Consider the following 21069-nt stretch of genomic DNA (forward strand, 5'->3'; position numbering starts at 1 on the left):
TAAAATTGATAAAAGACAATTTTGAACGAGAGTTGTGGGAATTGCTTGCATACTTGCAAAATGATGAAAAGGAGTTCAAATCTCTTTTCCACGAATATTGCACGAGGCATAACATCATTTGCCGCGAAGACACTCCACGTCAATCTGAGAAATGGAAGAGAGGATTTTCATCGCAACACGATCTTATGAGAAAATTTCCTACAATGTTTGAAATAAGAGAAGATATCGGTATTGATAGTGGAACAGAGTTCTTGATTGCACGAGCATTGCACCTTGATAATGCATCCGCAGTCGAATATTTATTGTACAAAACAAAAACAAATCTAGACAATCGTTTTATTAGGAAAATTTACCCAAACTGTAAAATTAAATGGCGTTGCCTAAGGTCCTATCATTTTCTTCTCGATAACTGCATAGATCTTACTGGCACTGATGAAAAAGGTAGAAATTTGTTACAATTTGCGGTAGGTTGCGGTGATTTAAATTTGGTAAAATGTCTCATGGAACATTACAGTTTTCAACCGAATGAAATAAATACAAGGGAAAACAATTGGAACGCTTTCTTCTACTGCGCATCAAGTTGCGGAAGGGGTGATCAAAACGTACGGGATAATGATAACAACAAAAATATCTTCGTTCATATGCTGGAGAAAGATCCTATGGATTGTTTTAGTCAACTAGATGCGAAAGGACAGAGTGTTTTTTATTATGCAGCTAAGAACAACAACAAGATTTTTGATTACATCATTCAAAGGAGATTTGAGAAGCCATTGAAAGTTTTGAACTTAGGTCAGATTACTGATTTGATAAAATTACTAAAAGCATCAGGCTTCAATGCAAAGGAAATATTAAAACTTCTTCCAAACACACATTTATATGATGAGACGGGATGTACATTGATTTGTGACACTCTGAAATCAATCGAGGAACTTCAATACCACGATGAAAATGATAGGAATCTTTTACATATCGCCATAACGAAAGGTTGGTTTGTTTTGGGAAAATGTCTCATTGAACATTATGGTTTAGATGCGAAGGAAATCAATGAAAAAGAGGATAACTGGAACGCTTTCTTCTACTGCGTTGCCAACAATGAAAATGCTTCAAACAAACGGAAAATATTCACTTATTTGATGGAGAAAGACCCTTTCGACTGCTTCGGTCAACTGGATTCGGAGGGAAAGAGCGTCTTTTGGTATACGACGGTTAATAATGAAGTAATTGGTAAGGATATTTTCAAACGAGAGTGTAAATTGCAGGAACATCTTCCTGTTGAAGAGCGAATCCCTGTGTTGATGGACAAGTTGAAAAATTCTCGCCTCAATAGCTACGACAAGATTCTTAAATTTGTGCAAAATAATTTGGTTGATGAAAAGTCGGTAAAGATCATTTGCGATTACTTGAAAACAACTGCAGAACTGGACTACAGATCCGAAGAAACGGGCATGAATCTTCTGCATATCGCTTGCTGGATGGGTTGGTTAATTTTGGCGAAATGTCTCATTGAACATTATGGTTTCGATGCAAAGGAAATCAATGAAAAAGAAAAGAACTGGAACGCTTTCTTCTACTGCGTGTGCAGCAGGGAAAATGCTGCAAACAAACGGGAAATGTTCACTTATTTGATGGAGAAAGACCCTTTCGACTGCTTCCGTCAACTGGATTCGAATGGAAAGAGCGTCTTATGGTATGCAACGGTTATCAATAAAAAAATTGGTAAGGATATTTTCAAACGGGAGTGTACATTGCAGGAACATCTTCCTATCGAACAGCGAATCCCTGTGTTGATGGACAAATTAAAAGATTCTTACTGCATTTACGGTAATTGGTTTTTGTTTAGGCCAAATAATATGTTTGCTGCAAAGTTGGTAACGATCATGTTCAATTACTTTAAAACAACTGGAGAACTGCACTACAGAGACGAAGAAACGGGTAAGAATCTTCTGCATTTTGCTTGCTTGAAGGGTTGGTTGACTTTGGCGAAATGTCTCGTTGAAGATTATGGTTTTGATGCAAAGGAAATCAACGAAAAAAAAAAGAACTGGAACGCTTTCTTCTACTGCGTTGACAACAGTAAAAATGCTGCAAACAAACTGAAAATGTTCACTTATTTGATGGAGAAAGACCCTTTCGACTGCTTCGGTCAACTGGATTCGGAGGGAAAGAGCGTCTTTTGGTATGCGATTCGTTATAATGTTGAAATTGGTAAGGATATTTTCAAACGAGAGTGTAAATTGCAGGAACATCTTCCTATCGAAGAGCGAATCCCTGTGTTGATAGACAAGTTAAAAAATTCTGACCTCAATAGCGCCGGCATGATTTTTCCATTTGAGCAAAATCATTTGGTTGATGAAAAGTCGGTAAAGATCATATGCGATTACTTGAAAACAACTGGAGAACTGGACTACAGAGGCGAAGAAACGGGTCAGAATCTTCTGCATATCGCTTGTGAGGAGGGTTGGTTAACTTTGGCGAAATGTCTCATTGAACATTATGGTTTTGATGCGAAGGAAATCAATGAAAAAGAAAAAAACTGGAACGCTTTCTTCTACTGCGTGTGCAGCAATAAAAATGCTTCGAAAAAACTGGAAATATTCACTTATTTGATGGAGAAAAATCCTTTCGATTGCTTCGGTCAACTGGATTCGAAGGGAAAGAGCGTCTTTTGGTATGCGAGAGATAATAATGAAGAAATTAGTAAGATTTTTTTCAAACGAGAGTGTAAATTGCGGGAACATCTTCCTATCGAAGAGCGAATCCCTGTGTTGATGGACAAGTTAAAAAATTCTGACCTCAATAGCGCCGGCATGATTTTTCCATTTGAGCAAAATCATTTGGTTGATGAAAAGGCGGTAAAGATCATTTGCGATTACTTGAAAACAACTGGAGAACTGGACTACAGAGACGTCAAAACGGGTCAGAATCTTCTGTATATCGCTTGCTGTTTGGGTTGGTTAACTTTGTCGAAATGTCTCATTGAACATTATGGTTTTGATGCGAAGGAAATCAATGAAAAAGAAAACAACTGGAACGCTTTCTTCTACTGCGTGTGCAACAGTGAAAATGCTGCCAACAAACTAGAAATATTCACTTATTTGATGGAGAAAGATCCTTTCGATTGCTTCGGTCAACTGGATTCGCGGGGAATGAGCGTCTTTTGGTATGCGACGGCTAATAATGATGAAATTGCTGTTTATATTTTCAAACGAGAGTGTAAATTTCAGGAACATCTTCCCATCGTACAGCGAATCCCTGTTTTGATGGACAAGTTAAAAAATTCACGCCTCAATAGCTACGGTAAGATTCTTCACTTTGAGCAAAATAGTTTAGTTGATGAAAAGTCGGTAAAGATCATTTGCGATTACTTGAAAACAACTGGAGAACTGGACTACAGAGACGAAGAAACGGGTCAGAATCTTCTGCATATCGCTTGTGAGGAGGGTTGGTTAACTTTGGCGAAATGTCTCATTGAACATTATGGTTTTGATGCGAAGGAAATCAATGTAAAAGAAAACAACTGGAACGCTTTCTTCTACTGCGTGTGCAACAGTGAAAATGCTGCCAACAAACTAGAAATATTCACTTATTTGATGGAGAAAGATCCTTTCGATTGCTTCGGTCAACTGGATTCGCGGGGAATGAGCGTCTTTTGGTATGCGACGGCTAATAATGATGAAATTGCTGTTTATATTTTCAAACGAGAGTGTAAATTTCAGGAACATCTTCCCATCGTACAGCGAATCCCTGTTTTGATGGACAAGTTAAAAAATTCACGCCTCAATAGCTACGGTAAGATTCTTCACTTTGAGCAAAATAGTTTAGTTGATGAAAAGTCGGTAAAGATCATTTGCGATTACTTGAAAACAACTGGAGAACTGGACTACAGAGACGTCAAAACGGGTCAGAATCTTCTGCATATCGCTTGCATGGAGGGTTGGTTGACTTTGTCGAAATGTCTCATTGAACATTATGGTTTTGATGCGAAGGAAATCAATGAAAAAGAAAACAACTGGAACGCTTTCTTCTACTGCGTGTGCAACAGTAAAAATGCTGCCAACAAACTAGAAATATTCACTTATTTGATGGAGAAAGATCCTTTCGATTGCTTCGGTCAACTGGATTCGCGGGGAATGAGCGTCTTTTGGTATGCGACGGCTAATAATGATGAAATTGCTGTTTATATTTTCAAACGAGAGTGTAAATTTCAGGAACATCTTCCCATCGTACAGCGAATCCCTGTTTTGATGGACAAGTTAAAAAATTCTCGCCTCAATAGCTACGCCAAGATTCTTAAATTTGAGCAAAATCATTTGGTTGATGAAAAGTCGGTAAAGATCATTTGCGATTACTTGAAAACAACTGGAGAACTGGACTACAGAGACGTCAAAACGGGCAGTAATCTTCTGCATATCGCTTGCTGGGAAGGTTGGTTAACTTTGGCGAAATGTCTCATTGAAGATTATAGTTTTGATGCGAAAGAAATCAATGAAATAGAAAGCAACTGGAACGCTTTCTTCTACTCCGTGTGCAACAGTAAAAGTGCTGCCAACAAACTAGAAATATTTACTTATTTGATGGAGAAAGACCCTTTCGATTGCTTCGGTCAACTGGATTCGAAGGGAAGAAGCGTCTTTTGGTATGTGACGGATAATAATGATGAAATTGCTGTGGATATTTTCAAACGAGAGTGTAAATTTCAGGAACATCTTCCCATCGTACAGCGAATCCCTGTTTTGATGGACAAGTTAAAAAATTCTGACCTCAATAGCTACGACAGGATTCTTAAATTTGAGCAAAATCATTTAGTTGATGAAAAGTCGGTAAAGATCATTTGCGATTACTTGAAAACAACTGGTGAACTGAACTACAGAAACGTTTACTGGGGCTGGAATCTTCTGCATATCGCTTGCATGGAGGGTTGGTTAACTTTGGCGAAATGTCTCATTGAACATTATAGTTTTGATGCGAAGGAAATCAATGAAATAGAAAGCAACTGGAACGCTTTCTTCTATTGCGTGTGCAACAGTAAAAATGCTGCCAACAAACTAGAAATATTTACTTATTTGATGGAGAAAGACCCTTTCGATTGCTTCGGTCAATTGGATTCGGAGAGAAAGAGCGTCTTTTGGTATGCGACGGATAATATTGATGAAATTGCTGTGGATATTTTCAAACGAGAGTGTAAATTTCAGGAACATCTTCCTATCGAAGAGCGAATCCCTGTGTTGATGGACAAGTTAAAAGATGACCTCAATAGCTGCGGCAAGATTCGTAAATTTGAGCAAAATCATTTGGTTGATGAAAAGTCATTAAGGATCATTTGCGATTACTTGAAAACAACTAGAGAACTGAACCACCGAGACGAAGAAACGGGTAGGAATCTTCTGCATATCGCTTGCATGGAAGGTTGGTTAACTTTGGCGAAATGTCTCATTGAACATTATGGTTTCGATGCGAAGGAAATCAATGAAAAAGAATACAACTGGAACGCTTTCTTCTACTGCGTGTGCAACAGTGAAAATGCAGCAAACGAACTGGAAATATTCACTTATTTGATGGAGAAAGATCCTTTCGACTGCTTCGGTCAACTGGATTCGGAGGAAAAGAGCGTCTTTTGGTATGTGACGGCTTATAATGAAAAAATTGGTGAGGATATTTTCAAACGAGAGTGTAAATTGCAGGAACATCTTCCTATCGAAGAGCGAATCCCTGTGTTGATGGACAAGCTGAAAAATTCTCGCCTCAATAGCAACGGAAAGATTCTTCAATTTGAGCAAAATCATTTGGTTGATGAAAAGTCGGTAAAGATCATTTGCGATTACTTGAAAAAAACTGACGAACTGGACTACAGAGACGTTTACTGGGGCTGGAATCTTCTTCATATCGCTTGCAGAGAGGGTTGGTTAACTTTGGCGAAATGTCTCATTGAATATTATGGTTTCGATGCGAAGGAAATCAATGAAAAAAATAACAACTGGAACGCTTTCTTTTACAGCGTGTACAACAGTAAAAATGCTTCAAACAAACTGGAAATATTCACTTATTTGATGGAGAAAGATGCTTTCGACTGCTTCGGTCAACTGGATTCGAAGGGAAAGAGCGTCTTTTGGTATGCGACGGCTTATAATGAAAAAATTGGTGAGGATATTTTCAAACGAGAGTGTAAATTGCAGGAACATCTTCCTATCGAAGAGCGAATCCCTGTGTTGATGGCAAAGTTAAAAAATGGTAACCTCTATAGCTACGGCAAGATTCGTAAATTTGAGCAACATCATTTGGTTGATGAAAAGTCGGTAAAGATCATTTGCGATTTCTTGAAAACAACTGGAGAACTGAACTACAGAGAAAAAGAAACGGGTCAGAATCTTCTGCAAAGCGCTTGCAGAGAAGGTTGGTTAACTTTGGCGAAATGTCTCATTGAATATTATGATTTTGGTGCAAAGGAAATCAATGAAAAAGAAAACAATTGGAACGCTTTCTTCTATTGCGTGTGCAACAGTGAAAATGCTGCAAACAAACTGGAAATATTCACTTATTTGATGGAGAAAGATCCTTTCGACTGCTTCGGTCAACTGGATTCGAAGGGAAACAGCGTCTTTTGGTATGCGACGGATAATAATAAAGAAATTGGTGTGGATATTTTCAAACGAGAGTGTAAATTGCATGAACATCTTCCTACCGAAGAGCGAATCCCTGTGTTGATGGACAAGTTAAAAAATGGTTACCTCAATAGCTACGGCAAGATTCTTAAATTTGAGCAAAATCATTTGGTTGATGAAAAGTCGGTAAAGATCATTTGCGATTACTTGAAAACAACTGGAGAACTGCACTACAGAGACGTTTACTTGGACAGGAATCTTCTGCATATCGCTTGTGAGGAGGGTTGGTTAACTTTGGTGAAATGTCTCATTGAACATTATGGTTTTAATGCGAAGCAAATCAATGAAAACAATAACAACTGGAACGCTTTCTTTTACAGCGTGTACAACAGTAAAAATGCTTCAAACAAACTGGAAATATTCACTTATTTGATGGAGAAAAACCCTTTCGATTGCTTCGGTCAACTGGATTCGAAGGGAAAGAGCGTCTTTTGGTATGCGACGGTTAATAATGAAGAAATTGGTGTGGATATTTTCAAACGAGAGTATAAATTGCAGGAACATCTTCCTATCGAAGAGCGAATCCCTATGTTGATGGCAAAGTTAAAAAATGCTTACCTCAATAGCTACAGCAAGATTCTTAAATTTGAGCAAAATAATTTGTTTGATGAAAAGTCGGTTAAGATCATTTGCGATTACTTGAAAACAACTGGACAACTGGACTACAGAGACGAAAAATTGGGAAGGAATCTTCTGCATATCGCTTGCATGGAGGGTTGGTTAACTTTGGCGAAATGTCTCATTGAACATTATGCTTTTAATGTTAAGGAAATCAATCAAAAAGAAAAGAACTGGAACGCTTTCTTCTACTGCGTGTGCAACAGTGAAAATGCTGCAAACAAACTGGAAATATTCACTTATTTGATGGAGAAAGACCCTTTTGATTGCTTCGGTCAAGTGGATTCCGAAAATCATAATGTGTTTCATTATGGGTTGTTGAATAATGTTCACGTTGCAGAGTATATTATACGCAAGGAGTTGCCTGCAAATAATTCTGTTTCGGCTAAAGAATGGGCGTCGATGTTTTCAAAACGCTTGAGAGAATCAAACCTAACGAGGACGACTATTGATAGGTTTTTAACAGATTGGAGGCAATATTCTACTTTGGACGCAAAACATGAAATTTTTGTCGAAATTAAATCAAATTTGGGAATAATGGATTGACGCGGAATTAACAACAAGCCCAAACGATGTGAATTATCTTAACGAATTTGGTTCATCAATCTAGATAAATATATGCGGCCGCAAAGTTAGATGTTTTCAATTCAATCTTTTTGTTAGTTGTAAAATAGAAATCTTGTAAATTTGATAAAACATTAAGTAAAACGTCCGTGTTAAAAAAAACTAATCATAGTCAAAATTGTACAAAAGCAATGTTAATGTAAGGATAAGAAACTTGTTGGGCAATAAACTCGCATTTATGTACTACCTCCAGTAAACAACATGCATGATAGTAAATAAAATAAAAAAATATCCGAAAGGTGTGTAGATTTGTGGTGAGTTCTTTCGTTCACAGGAATTCGGTAAACCTCTTCAAGATTCAAAATGTGTACATCGAAATATCCATTTTTCTTATCCGTGCTAAGGACGGTAAAGTGTGGTTCTAGTTTATCAACCCTTCTATCGGTACCTTCGCTTTAGGTGGGCAGAGTAAGTATCATTGTAAAGTACTGGTCCAGTGTCTTATTTACCTATTTACCTTTTGAACGTATAGTTTTCTTTCTACTAGGAGTAATTAAATCAAAAGTTGTCAGCTTGATCACGTTAATCATCTATTAATTCGTATTAACTCGACGTGGTGGACCTTCTCGTAGTACTCCTTGGCGCTGTGATGGTGGCCGATCTCACGCCACGCGTTCTCCATCTGCTGGTCGGACGTGCCCGGTCCAATCCGATACATCTGGACCATGCGAAACCAATCACGAAACAGCGTTTGACGCAACCCAACGACGGAATTCCGTCCACCCACGTCCATGTACAACTTTTCCGCCTCATCGAACTCGCCGAAAAATAGGCCGATCTCGGCTCATGTTGGAGCGCTTCTAGCTGGATTGTCCTGAGGCGCTTAATCAGCTGAATGCCCGGATAGTTGCTGCATCGCACGAATACCGCTTCGGCCTTCTCTCGGTCCAGCTTCTCCAGCGATTCCATCGCCAGCAGTCTCCACAGCCGCGGGTGTGGGTTATCCTCATGAAACGTGCGCAAGCAAGTCCTCCACCCTTGATGATGTCGTCCAGCAGTTGAGGACTCACTTCCACAGGAGTTGAGTGCCATAGAGTCTTCTCTATGATGCCAACAGCAGCGGGTTGTCCTTCGTCCAGCAGACGATCGACACGTCCTTTCGTTCGATGTGGCCGCTCGATTGCTCCAGTTCGTTGCTTGTTGTGTCATCACAAAGAGCCAACATCGATCATGGCCGCTCGGGTCAAGAACCAGTTGATCGCCAGCTTGTAGCTGCGCGTCTAAAGAAAGTATCGGTTACGCAGCACCAGGCGAGGAAGAGTATACTCGTGGATGAGGCCACGGCTCTCCCGGCCGATCAAAAGCAAAATTTCCGTCAATGCCAGGCAACAGATTGGATCCTGGCTCGTGTCCACTTTGGAAGGGATTTCGTGGGCCGTTTTCGAGTAGAGAGCGTGTAGCACTTCCAGGGCGGGCGTATCGTCGATGTGGTACCTACGATCGCGTCTCGTCTTGAGGTTCGCGTGCAACGTTCAGGCCCTCTGGACATGAAGGGAAAGAACTAACAATGTTACTTCTTAGTTTTTCGGATTTCTCAATGTAAAAAGGTGTGTTACTTTTACGGTGCTCATTTGACAAATACAGTTTTGCTTTTATTCTGCGTTATTATTAATTTTACATCGTAATTACGAAGTGTTAAAGTTAATGCAAGAAGTTGTACAGACAGTAGGTATTTACAATGTTGAATGATTAATGTCTATCTTTTCTTTTATTGTTGTACCTCGATTTTGCTAATCAGCTAGCGTAAACGAAGCATTTCAGGATGAATTGGAAAACTATGTGATAAGAAGAACCGAAAAATGGAGAAACACCGGAGGTGATCAAATCACTAATGTGTTTGTTCGTTTTGAAAATGTCTTTCCTTAAGCTAACTTTTGGTCACTATCATATTCGGTTCTATTAGATCCAACGATTGGATGTTTTTGGTATTTCACTGAAGTAATGTTAGTTCTGACGCTCCTCGATTAAATTAAGCACACAGAAAAGAAACTCGATGTGTCTTACAATGCACCTTAAACAAGCCTGTTCGTGCCACACAGATGCCAATAAATTAGTAAACAATCAAGAATCTACAAGTTTGAAATGCTAGAATGTTACTACCAATCTGCATACACTAGTGGATGTCCTCATGATTCCCTAACAATGCAAACAGTAAATCATTCTTCTACCAGCAGAACTACAGCCATATTAAAACAAATACTTTCTTCGTTCCGTCTACTTCTTACGTCTCGACGGCGTGGGTTCGAATCGCAACCGAGACCGGACCCTCCCCTGTACGAGAGGACTGACTATCCACGTACAACAGGGAAACAAGTCTCGTAAGCCCTTAACGAGCAAGCATGACTAACAAGGTCGCTACGTCAAGAAGAAGAAGAAGAAGATCGGTGCAACGGCTGATAGGCGTAATTGAAACCAAATTAAAAAATACTGCTCAATATTTTCAACGAAGGTGCACTGACCTCGGCACTATTCAAAGCTTGATTTTAATCGATAATTAGCAGAAAAGGGCGATTAAACCAACCAACCAGCCGTTCTCAGTCAAAGTTTCTTTATTTTCAAAAACAAAATGAAATGAAGAAATACTGTCTGGGATTATCCTGAAACGACTAAGTAAGTGACCAGATGATGGATCGGCGTGCCTGATGGGACCCCAATCGTATGCTTGCTGAACATGAGCGACCGTTATTGCCGGTTTTAATCGTTACCAGAACCAATTTCCGTGCGACAATCACCACGTGGTTGTGGTCCGGCGTGGACGCAGAATGCTTCCGGTGGTACTGGTGGTGGTGGTGGGTGGTGCCCATTATTCGCATTTCGCAGCAACGCACCAACGAAAGACTGTGTTCCAAGTGCTTCTATGACCACGCTACGGCATAACTTGAGAAGGATTTATGCGTACGCAATTGAATTAATATACCCAAAACTGGATGTTCAGCTCCACGTTCCGTGAAATAAAATGTATCGGAAGACAGAGGAAAGCTGGAAAGAGTACAAGCAGCTCCAATCCGACATTATCGTACAGAACGTTGGCGCAATCACCGTTCGTGGCAAGCCATCATAGCACTCTCGTGTTGAAATCTAGAGCCTTCCAAAAGCCAATCAAAATGGCACCGAACAGAGTCGAATAAATTAACAACAGAAAGCAAATCACACCGGCTAGTCGGGGGTGGAAAAAAGTGTTTCACGCCATTTTACCATTTCGGCGGCAAATCGCGGACGTATAGTAATTAATAAAACTCTCTCCTAGACTTCCCATCATGGGGACTGGCGTTAGTCATAAGCGAACGGTCAACGAGCCGGCGAGAATCTTATGCTTATAAAGGATTAGTGGAGCTTTCTTCGAGCCATTACGGGCGTTGTGTGACTAAATTTCGCCCCTCTATCGCCCGACATGTCGGAGGGCTAGCGATTCTGGCGCAAATGGACGATCAAGTTCTGGTCGCGCCATATCTTTACCGTTGTTGGCACCGATAAGAAATCACGATTGTAAACATTCTTGCGCCTGACGGTGGTCAGACATGCAAGTTTAGCAATAAAAGAAAGCTTTTCAGTAATCACGCTCCAGACACGAACGTGCCATCTGCCAGGTTTAGTGGGTGAATATTTGACAATTTTCTAATTTTCCATTCTTTAAAATAGAAATGAAGACATTAGTGAGGGTTGGGATTGCAGACTTAAAAATGGAATACCAGGGAATAAAAAGAAAATCCAGCAAAAAAACACATCGAGAAAGTCATTTCTAAACTCTGTTTCTTAACCTCTTTCGCCCGGGCCTAAATCGGGCAGTATTCAGTGAGCATCTGCTCCTAAAACACGTTCTTATGTATTTGTAATTTTTTATTAATTTATTTGACACTAATCGATGCAATTGAACTAAATTTTTGCTTATTTTTGGAAAATTATTGCCGATCACAATCAAATCTGCAATTGCTTAATAACGCCCCACAAGACCATCGGAAATTTTTTTTTCTTCGATCCTGGACCAACAACAGTAAAAAAATGTAAAAAAAAAACAGTGTGACAATTTTTTGATCCATTTTCTCGTCTTGGCAGGACTGTGAAGGAGTTGTGCGGAGAGAAAAAAATTCAATTGAAAATCATTCAAAAAGTTTATGGTAGTGAAGTTTTTTGGTGCATTTCATTTTTTATCTCGTTCATCATACAAAAATTAGACTCTTTGAAAATGTTTTTTAAAAATAACTACTTAATTAGCACTAAAATAACTTTAATAAAGGATAATACTGTTTCCATCAAGACTACCACGTTGGTTGTTTTTTTTTTTCTAAACCGAAAAACAGCTGTGATTTTGAAACTGGTTTCAATTGACCATAGTTGGACGCTTAAAAGAAAGTATAAACAGGAGCCGGCAATTGTCGTTCTCTCTCCCTTCTTTATCGACGCCTCGCAGCCTTTTCACTCACACTCATGGGGGGTAAAGAGGTATCGATGTTTTTCATTTGACATTGAGTTTAGTTGCCGTTTTGCCACCCATCGGAATTCTAAGTCGAAGGTTTGCCTCGATTTTAATCCGATATCCTCGCGATCCAGTCCATTCCGTTCGTCAGCGGTCAGATTCGTGTAAGTGCTCCCCACAAGCATCGTCGTCGTCGTTGGAGCCTCCAGCTAAGCTCGCGTGTCCTTTGCCAATCGGCGGGTCAGTTCAACTTTGACCGCCGAGCCCTCAGCACAACTGGTGCGCGATAGCAGAGTTGTTTGCCCCTCGACTGTTGAATATATTTACCGACCATTTCAAGCGTTCCTTGTGCCGTAGTGCAAAGTAGTAACCGCGTCCAATACGTACGATACTAGTCACTGATTACCCAATCCTGCACCAACCGTGTAATTTCGTGTGCTGTTTTTGTGTCTTTTAGCATCGTCAACTCGCGTCGGTATTCTGTGAAGTAGAAAGTGAAAGTAGTCAAAATGTCGGGCAAAGTGCTCCTGTCGAAGGATCCCGTCTACCAGCAGATTAAGGAGTACTACAATGGCCACGGTTCGTCGATTAACATCAAGAAGCTGTTCGACGAGGACGACATTCGCTTCGATAAGTTCCAGTAAGTCCAAATCATTCAATCGGAGGTTTGATTTCGCGCGCCACCGTTTCGTTCGTCCACTGTTTGACCTCCACGATCTTTTTTAAATCACTAGAAGCAAAAAAAAAACTGTAGATTGTTGCAAACGCCAACAACAACACATGCGATGCAGGCAAAAGAAACAACAACATGTGTTGTATCCCCCCAGAGGACAACGAAAGACGTTTGATTGCAAAGAAGTACTCGATAGTTTTATTTTTTGCAAAAAAAAAACCAAATGGAAAAATGTGATGTAATAGAATAATGTTTCATAAGAAATTCTTGCCCATCGAGCACGCGTCATTAAATGATGCAACGGGTGTAAAATTTGCTAAGATATTTCTTGAACCCTTCTTTGGTAGTATTTTTAAAAATAAATAATGTTTTTCACCAGAGAACTGAGAACTGGGAACATTCCACTAACAGCACACACTGTTGTAGTGCATTTTCAATATTTTTTTATATACAGTAGATATCAATTTACATTTTATCAAGAACACGCACCTGATAGCTATCTGTACAAACATGATAAAAAATACGTGCTGCAGGTACTAAAAAAAATTAAGGGAACATTCAGTTAATGTTAGATAAAAATAGGTTTGCCGGATTTTTAAATATATTTCTTGTTCTCAAAGATCGAAAAAAAGCTGTAGCCAATATTTATTTTTAAACCCCGTTTTATTACTTTTTCTTACTATGCCACCTTGTAACTGTAAGCATCAGGCTGGTTATAAGAAGCATAAAAAAATGAAAGTGAAGGTATGCCGGTGTGAAGTTCAACTTTAGTGCGAGGTCAACGTTAAGATACGACCCACCAAGCGTGAACAAACACTTGCAGCATCACGCACGTGACATAACGATTTGGCGCGTCACGCGATTCGTTTGTGCGCGCTTCAAAGACACGTGTAACTGAATATGTGTTTAAAATGATTGCCTGTTGAATCATTGCACAGCTTGAAGCTGACGACCCCAGCCGACGGTGATATCCTGCTCGATTACTCCAAGAACCGTGTGACGGACGATGCCTGGAATCTGCTGCTCGAGCTGGCGGAGTCGCGGGATGTGGTGAAGATGCGCAACGACATGTTTGGCGGCGAGCGCATCAACGTGACGGAGAACCGGGCGGTGCTGCACGTGGCACTGCGTAACCGCTCGAACAAGCCGATCCTGGTCGACGGTAAGGACGTGATGCCGGAGGTGAACGCCGTGCTGGAGCACATGAAGGAGTTCACCGAGCAGATCCACAATGGCACGTGGCGCGGGTACACGAACAAGAAGATCAGCGATGTGGTCAATATCGGTATCGGTGGCTCCGATCTCGGTCCGCTAATGGTGAGCGAGGCACTGAAGCCGTACAACCAGGGCATCCGGTCGCACTTCGTCTCGAACGTGGACGGTACGCACATCGCGGAAACGCTCAAGAAGCTCGACCCGGAGACGACGCTCTTCATCATCGCGTCGAAAACGTTCACCACGCAGGAGACGATCACTAATGCGACCGCCGCCAAGCGCTGGTTCCTCGAGCGCTGCAGCGAGAAGGACCAGGTCGCGAAGCACTTCGTCGCCCTGTCCACCAACAAGGAGAAGGTGGCCGCGTTCGGTATCGACACCAAGAACATGTTCGAGTTCTGGGACTGGGTCGGTGGACGCTACTCGCTCTGGTCCGCCATCGGCCTCTCGATCTCGCTCGCCATCGGTTTCGATAACTTCGAGAAGCTGCTCGATGGAGCCCACTACATGGACAACCACTTCATGACGGCTCCGTTGAACGAAAATGTAAGAACAGGGAAGCAAAACTCCCACGACAAACGGAATAAAATGGTTTTCTTTGCTCTCCATTGACCTTTCCACAGGCTCCGGTCATTCTAGCGCTGATGGGTATCTGGTACTCGAACTTCTACGGCGCGGAAACGCATGCCCTTCTGCCGTACGACCAGTATCTGCACCGGTTCGCTGCCTACTTCCAGCAGGGTGATATGGAGAGTAACGGCAAGGGTGTCACGAAGTCGGGCGAGAAGGTGGACTTCGCTACCGGACCGATCGTCTGGGGCGAGCCCGGCACTAACGGCCAGCATGCATTCTATCAGCTGATCCATCAGGTAGGTTGTAGTGATAACGAGAGTAACGGTTCAGTAGCGTGAGTCAATTTAGGGTAGGTGAGCATTTTTACTGAGTCAAGTCATAAATGAGCAAAAATACATCATGTTGGTGATTTACATCAATTCACTCATTGCGAAGAATTGACTCACTCACTCACTCTAACTCAGTTTGCTCTTTACTAGTATGATTCACAAATGTTTCTGTTCTTGTGTTTTAAAAATCTAAAGTAGTGAAATGAATTTAATTGCATTTTCTAGATAAAAGCCACAATTTTGGACTTTTCAATTCGATTTGGTTGACGAAAAAATCGCATAGGATTGCACGATTTTGCACTTTTGCAGTGCACTGAAACCAGCCTACTGCTTGTTAGTGATGGTAGATTTACTGAAAAATCGAATTTGGTATCTTGTAATTCTCTGAAACGTGTGCCTTGAAGCAAAATTGATAAGGCACTCTTCATACAAGCAAACAGTGGATCGCTTAAGTACACTTTCAAGCCGTTGATAAAATCGAAGGTTCCGGGAACTACTATTAAAGTATATTCAAGACAAATAGTTAATCAAGATAATGCTATACTATTATCTTTATACTTATTTTAGGTTTGATACAAAACTTAAAATCAATAAAAGCGTCTACTTAAGGTCTTTGAAGCGGCGAGATTGATGATAATTCATGGCGATAATTCTTTGAAGATGCAAGATTTATGATACCTCATGACGTTCCAAGGAAAAAGGAGCAAATGCTTTACTATGAGCATTATAACGAACCTGGTTTCAACTGTTAGAAAACCGAAAAATGAACCAAAATCAGTAAAGTAAACCGAATCTTAAACTTGTATAACATTCAATTTCAAATTTTCCTGCTACAAGCAGTTTCAAAGTCCCAAGCAAAACCGTCATCTTGGCAAGTCACCTGAGAACAGGTTATAAATAGTGTAGAAATAACGCAAGTGTTCATAAAAGCTAAGAAAAAATTACCATAAATTACTGCGGAACGATTCAACATAAGTCCTGATAACATTTTTGATTGATTAATCACGTTGATTAAAGGCGAGTTAATTTCTCCTCAAACCATCGCTATCAAAACCACGTGGATTGCTTTAATAGGTTAATTGAAAGTAATACTTCCTTCAAATCATTTTTCCATCACCCACGGGCCCCCAATTTTCTTCGGAGTCATACGGTGTGACTTTTACATTTTTCACGTCCCTTTTCGACCGAAAGTAGCGCCGGAGAAAAAGAAAGCAAGAACAATGCGGCGTTCGTACTGCTGTTGAAAACGCAAATTGGCTCCGAAACCATTAACCCGTGGAGAATTGATGACCGGCCAACGAGGTCGGAAAACGCACGAACGCGATCTTTCCAACCGCCCGCGCCCCAATCAACAGATTGTCGGACGTTGCCTCCCCTTACCGCTGCTTTCTGGAAAACAACTCACTCGCGTACACTTTATAGTGCTAAATTTTTGGACCACAAAAGTCACCCCCAGGGGGTGGCACGTCATCCCTTCCCTCTTGACCACCTCCTGCCGCCGATGGTCGTAATTTATCGTTTCCTTCCTTCCGGCGGCCAAGCATGGGTGACCCTTCCGGTGGTCGGTTTCCTGCGGTCATTGTTTGCGTCGCGTGCTGATATGGCGGGCTCGAGGCTGCTCAATCAAGGTTCATCAGGTCAGGGGGCAATCAGGTTGAAATCAATATAGGACCCCGATAAGGAGCCAACACCTTGCAGAATCGTAGTAATAAAAAGGATCGCTGTTGTTCTTCGCCATCCGAGCGACACAAACGGTTCACACCGGCCCTCCGTTTGGAAAAATACACAACGGAAGTTTCCCACGGATAGGACATCGAAAGGGCACCGAAAGCGGGCACACCCTTGGACATAATTCTCCATTCTTTATGAAACGTTTGTTGGTTTATCGCCGGGTCATATCTATTTACTAATTTGAGTCCATTCCGGAGATGATGTGTTAATGAGCGACGAACGGAAATACCCGGACATTGGTTGCCCATTCCGAAATTGTACCGATTTTTTACTACGCAAAAGATTCTCTAGGGTAGTTCTGGAAATTACCGTGTTTTTGTGTGTCTACAACATCATGCTTGTATTAAATCATCCCATCACGACACAATTTTTGGAGCAACTGTTTTGAAATAATTGCCGTAGATAGTTAACAGATTAATTTACTCATTTTCTTGGATTTGAGAAAATATATTTTCCATGTTCTTGCTACTTCCTCGACCAATACTCTGTTCTCATCAACAAGCAGTTTGTAAACAGTTCGTTTCTACTTATGCAGAACTAAGAAAATACACAGTGGCCTGGCATGGAAAATAAGTTTAAATATGCTCGAATGTTAAACTTGCTGCAGAAATATGCCTCAAACAAGATGATCAAAATTTATATTAAAACGTGTACTCAAAATTATTGAAATCAAACATGGACATGGTTATACCTTGTGACATCAGAACAAGCGAGGGAAAATTGATGACAATTTTAAGTGGTATGTACCACTCAACCTTCTAAGGAGATTACGTTAACCGTTAGCATTAATAGTACTTTTTCCCTCGACTTTCACCTGCCTTTAATTCGGCCCAGTTTTCGAAAGATTTAAGACTGAACCTATGTCGGCGTCAGTAAGAATTTTGGTAACGCCACAAGGTCCAGGAGAAATACGTCGTCGCACATGTGTTAGCTATAAACACCAACGAACATGCCAACCAAGCATCACCGGCCCGCCGATTGACCTATTTACGGTTCTCCGGGGAGATAAAAGGGAATAATTCTTTCGAACAGGGAAGAAAAAATATACATTTTTTCCTGTTTTAACGCCAGTCGAACATTGGCCAACACAGACCAAATCTGGTGGTGAATTAACATGACCGTGAGTAAAACCCAACCAGTTCGGGGGGAAAGAAAAGCCCGCCCGTACTTTAACCTCATCGATTACACACCATCGAAGTGTGAAGTGGACTGAGGATTACAAAAGTCCGGTCCGACGACGCCAATCGCCTCGGCAAGGATTAGTGATTTGAATACGATTTTTACGGCACGACTTTATGCGTTCTATTACAAGGTTTATTAGTGGGTCCTTATTGTAGCTACATCGCCAAGATGTCGTTGGGCTTGAGGTGCTGGATACGGCGGCTGACCCTAATTGTAAGTCCGACATCTCCCTCGCCGCCGGCGCGTAATAGTTGTGCGTGTAGGCATGAGGGAGTTGAGTATGGAAATTGAAGGCGATCGATCGGCACTCGAACTGGTGCTTTGTGGCGTCCAAACACCCGAAAACGTAAAGCTCCATGGGCGAGCCGAGCGTGTCCAGAGATTTTCACGGTAGGCAGCAATATAAGAAGGTGAAATAGGTTCGCCTCGGTTGCGAAAGACGCAATGGGTCATTGGACCGACCAAAAATCACTGTTCTAACATAACCAAAGTCGAGTTGATTCCAAACGAATGCTCAATTTGGATTTGGTTTCATCAACTACATGAAGATACAATCTGTATCAGTAAAGGATCGATAACTTATTGAACGATTCACGCAATCCCTGAATTAGTCTGGTCTGGATCATAACTTGATAAGGTGTATTTTAAAGGACCCCGAGCAAAGGTGTATTGGCCGCAAAACGAAATACCGTGCGTGAGAATTTCTATGAACGCACCTTCATTTTTTTAAGTCTCAACTTACTTTTGATGAAAGAAGTTTGTCTTTCACGTTTCCGAAAAATATTAATTTCATCTCAATTCTTTTCCCTCCCACTCGCTGCTTACAGGGTACCCGATTGATTCCGTGCGACTTCATCGCTCCGGTCCAGACGCACAACCCGGTCGAGGATGGCGCGATGCACACGATCCTGCTCGCCAACTATCTGGCCCAAACGGAAGCGCTCATGATGGGCAAATCGGCCGAGCAGGCGCGTGCCGAGCTGGAAAAGGCCGGACTGGCCGGGAACGCGCTCGAGCAGCTGCTGCCGCACAAGGTGTTCACCGGCAACCGCCCAACCAACTCGATCCTGGTGAAGAAGGTGACACCGTTCGTGCTGGGCGCGCTCATCGCGATGTACGAGCACAAGATCTTCACGCAGGGCGTCATCTGGGACGTGAACTCGTTCGATCAGTGGGGCGTCGAGCTCGGTAAGCAGCTGGCGAAGGCGATCGAGGTCGATCTGGTCGATCCGAACAAGACCACCTCGCACGATTCCTCCACCAACGGGTTGATTAACTTCATCAAGATCCACAAGGACCAGCAGTAGATCCGGCGACGCCGGGCCGGGTAGGCACCTGGGAGCGTACTATTTATCATCAGTAACTTATTCAACAGGAGAAAATAACAAGAAAGGAAATCTAACATTCGTAGGCACTGCACCTCTTCCTCTTTCCATCTCGTCCGCCCCTCGTAGGAATGGCATACTCCATTTCCGGGGTGAACTTTTTCTACCACTTTCGGTAAGAATGTTGCCTTTCACCATTCACACCATCAACACCTTCGCCCTCGAGCTTCACCACCACGATCTTGGCACGTCTCTAGGCACGACTATGAAAAAAGGAAACAAGGAAGAACTAAGCTTACTCCACCAGGTTGTTCTTCTATTTCTGCCCCGGGAATCTCTCTTAGGTTTTGGCGAAACATGAAAAGTCGCTTGCACTTGTTGGAGGATAATGTATCGCGAGGGTAGACCGAGAAGGGGGCAAGTGCTGTAGCGCGCGTATGCGGTGCAATAATTAAATGCTAATATAATATACTAGCTTACTGATACTGTGGCACATTGAGCAACAAGCTAAACAGATTATTATGAGAATAAAATGTTAAAAAACAAAATAAAGTAAAGTAATTTGTGTAATGAATTATTATTATTCTTTCTGTTATCTATCCTAAATCTTTAAGTCGTAGAATACGGAACGTTCTTGATTTTGTATGTTTGCTACTAATTGACCTTTTTACGTTTATTATTGCTCTCCAAGGCTCCAAGGCTCCTCACTCCTACGGCTGACCCGGTGGCAAGGGAACCTCCACCCCAGGAAGTACCATTGTTTGTTCAGCACGAATGGCGTGGAACCGGGAGTATACATTACAGGAATATTTATGATCCCGTTCGGTCGCGATTGCTCTCTTAAGTAAATGGATTTGGGACATAAGGTCACTACGTCCCTCCGGCTCGACCCTGGAAGGACCCTCAGTTTTGAAAGAACAATCCGTGCAACGGTCAGCTACCAAAAAGCGTGTTCGAGCGAAACGGTATTTGATTTTCAGATAGCGAAACTGCGCTCACCAAACACAGCAGCGATTTGACAGTGACGAATAGTGTGCCGATGGAGTCAGTTTAAAGGTAGGCCTCTTTGTTTCCACGCCAATTTTGTGCTAGAACAAACGAAGAGTTCTGGTTGTGCAATGCACTAATTGAATCATTCTGTTAATCATCATCGAAAACCGCCATATGGCACTACTTCATGGAGATTAAAAAAAAGGACGAGCTATATAATTCATTAAAAAGAACTAAGTAAAATTTGTTTTATAGATATTAGATCAATTAAAATGGATTAAATTAATGGTTCTGTATGTTCAAAACACTACTCACTCGGAACAATGTAGTCATACTATTCTTACATACTTTTTAAAGTCGACCCCCTTATTGAACGCTTTATCTTTAAATTTTAGGATGCTAATTATCCTAGACCCGAGAACGTACAAAGAATTGATGTATTCTCGTCCCACACATAATGTGTTGTTGAGGCTTCGAATGAGATAACGAGCTGCGGATTAGTCCGCTTCAGGTATGCAATGTCCAAGCCACAGTGAAGGCCGTCACAAATGTGAAGACGTCGCAACGCTGGGAATAACTTGATGAATTTCGGTACGTTTACGAGCTATGGATGAAAGTAGTAACATGATAAAAAGTAATAACACAGGATGCTTGATCATTTAGTTGATAGTTTGTTTGCAGCTTACCGTTATAAGATTCCCTAGGCGAGAAAAGTTACGGTTGGAGATCTGACGCA

General features: G+C 41.6%; 1 protein-coding gene across 1 annotated transcript; it reads left to right on the top strand.

The window, feature by feature from the left end:
* Nucleotides 1-12580: 12580 nt before the first annotated feature.
* LOC131288816 (glucose-6-phosphate isomerase) lies at nt 12581-19902 on the top strand. Its single transcript, XM_058317993.1, has 5 exons — nt 12581-12678; nt 12773-12955; nt 13927-14749; nt 14827-15072; nt 18846-19902. Exons 2-5 carry the CDS (start codon nt 12825-12827, stop codon nt 19323-19325), a joined length of 1680 nt encoding a protein of 559 aa, XP_058173976.1. The 5' UTR covers nt 12581-12678; nt 12773-12824; the 3' UTR covers nt 19326-19902.
* Nucleotides 19903-21069: the final 1167 nt, after the last annotated feature.

The sequence above is a fragment of the Anopheles ziemanni genome, chromosome 3, assembly GCF_943734765.1.
Source record: "Anopheles ziemanni chromosome 3, idAnoZiCoDA_A2_x.2, whole genome shotgun sequence".
Taxonomy (NCBI): Eukaryota; Metazoa; Arthropoda; class Insecta; order Diptera; family Culicidae; genus Anopheles; species Anopheles ziemanni.

Excerpts from the sequence above, each read along its gene's own strand:
- LOC131288816 (XM_058317993.1), top strand. The coding sequence starts at position 12,825 with ATGTCGGGCAAAGTGCTCCTGTCGAAGGATCCCGTCTACCAGCAGATT. Across the intron at positions 12,956-13,926 it reads ATTCGCTTCGATAAGTTCCA|CTTGAAGCTGACGACCCCAG; the intron begins GTAAGTCCAAAT and ends ATCATTGCACAG. Across the intron at positions 14,750-14,826 it reads CGGCTCCGTTGAACGAAAAT|GCTCCGGTCATTCTAGCGCT; the intron begins GTAAGAACAGGG and ends ACCTTTCCACAG.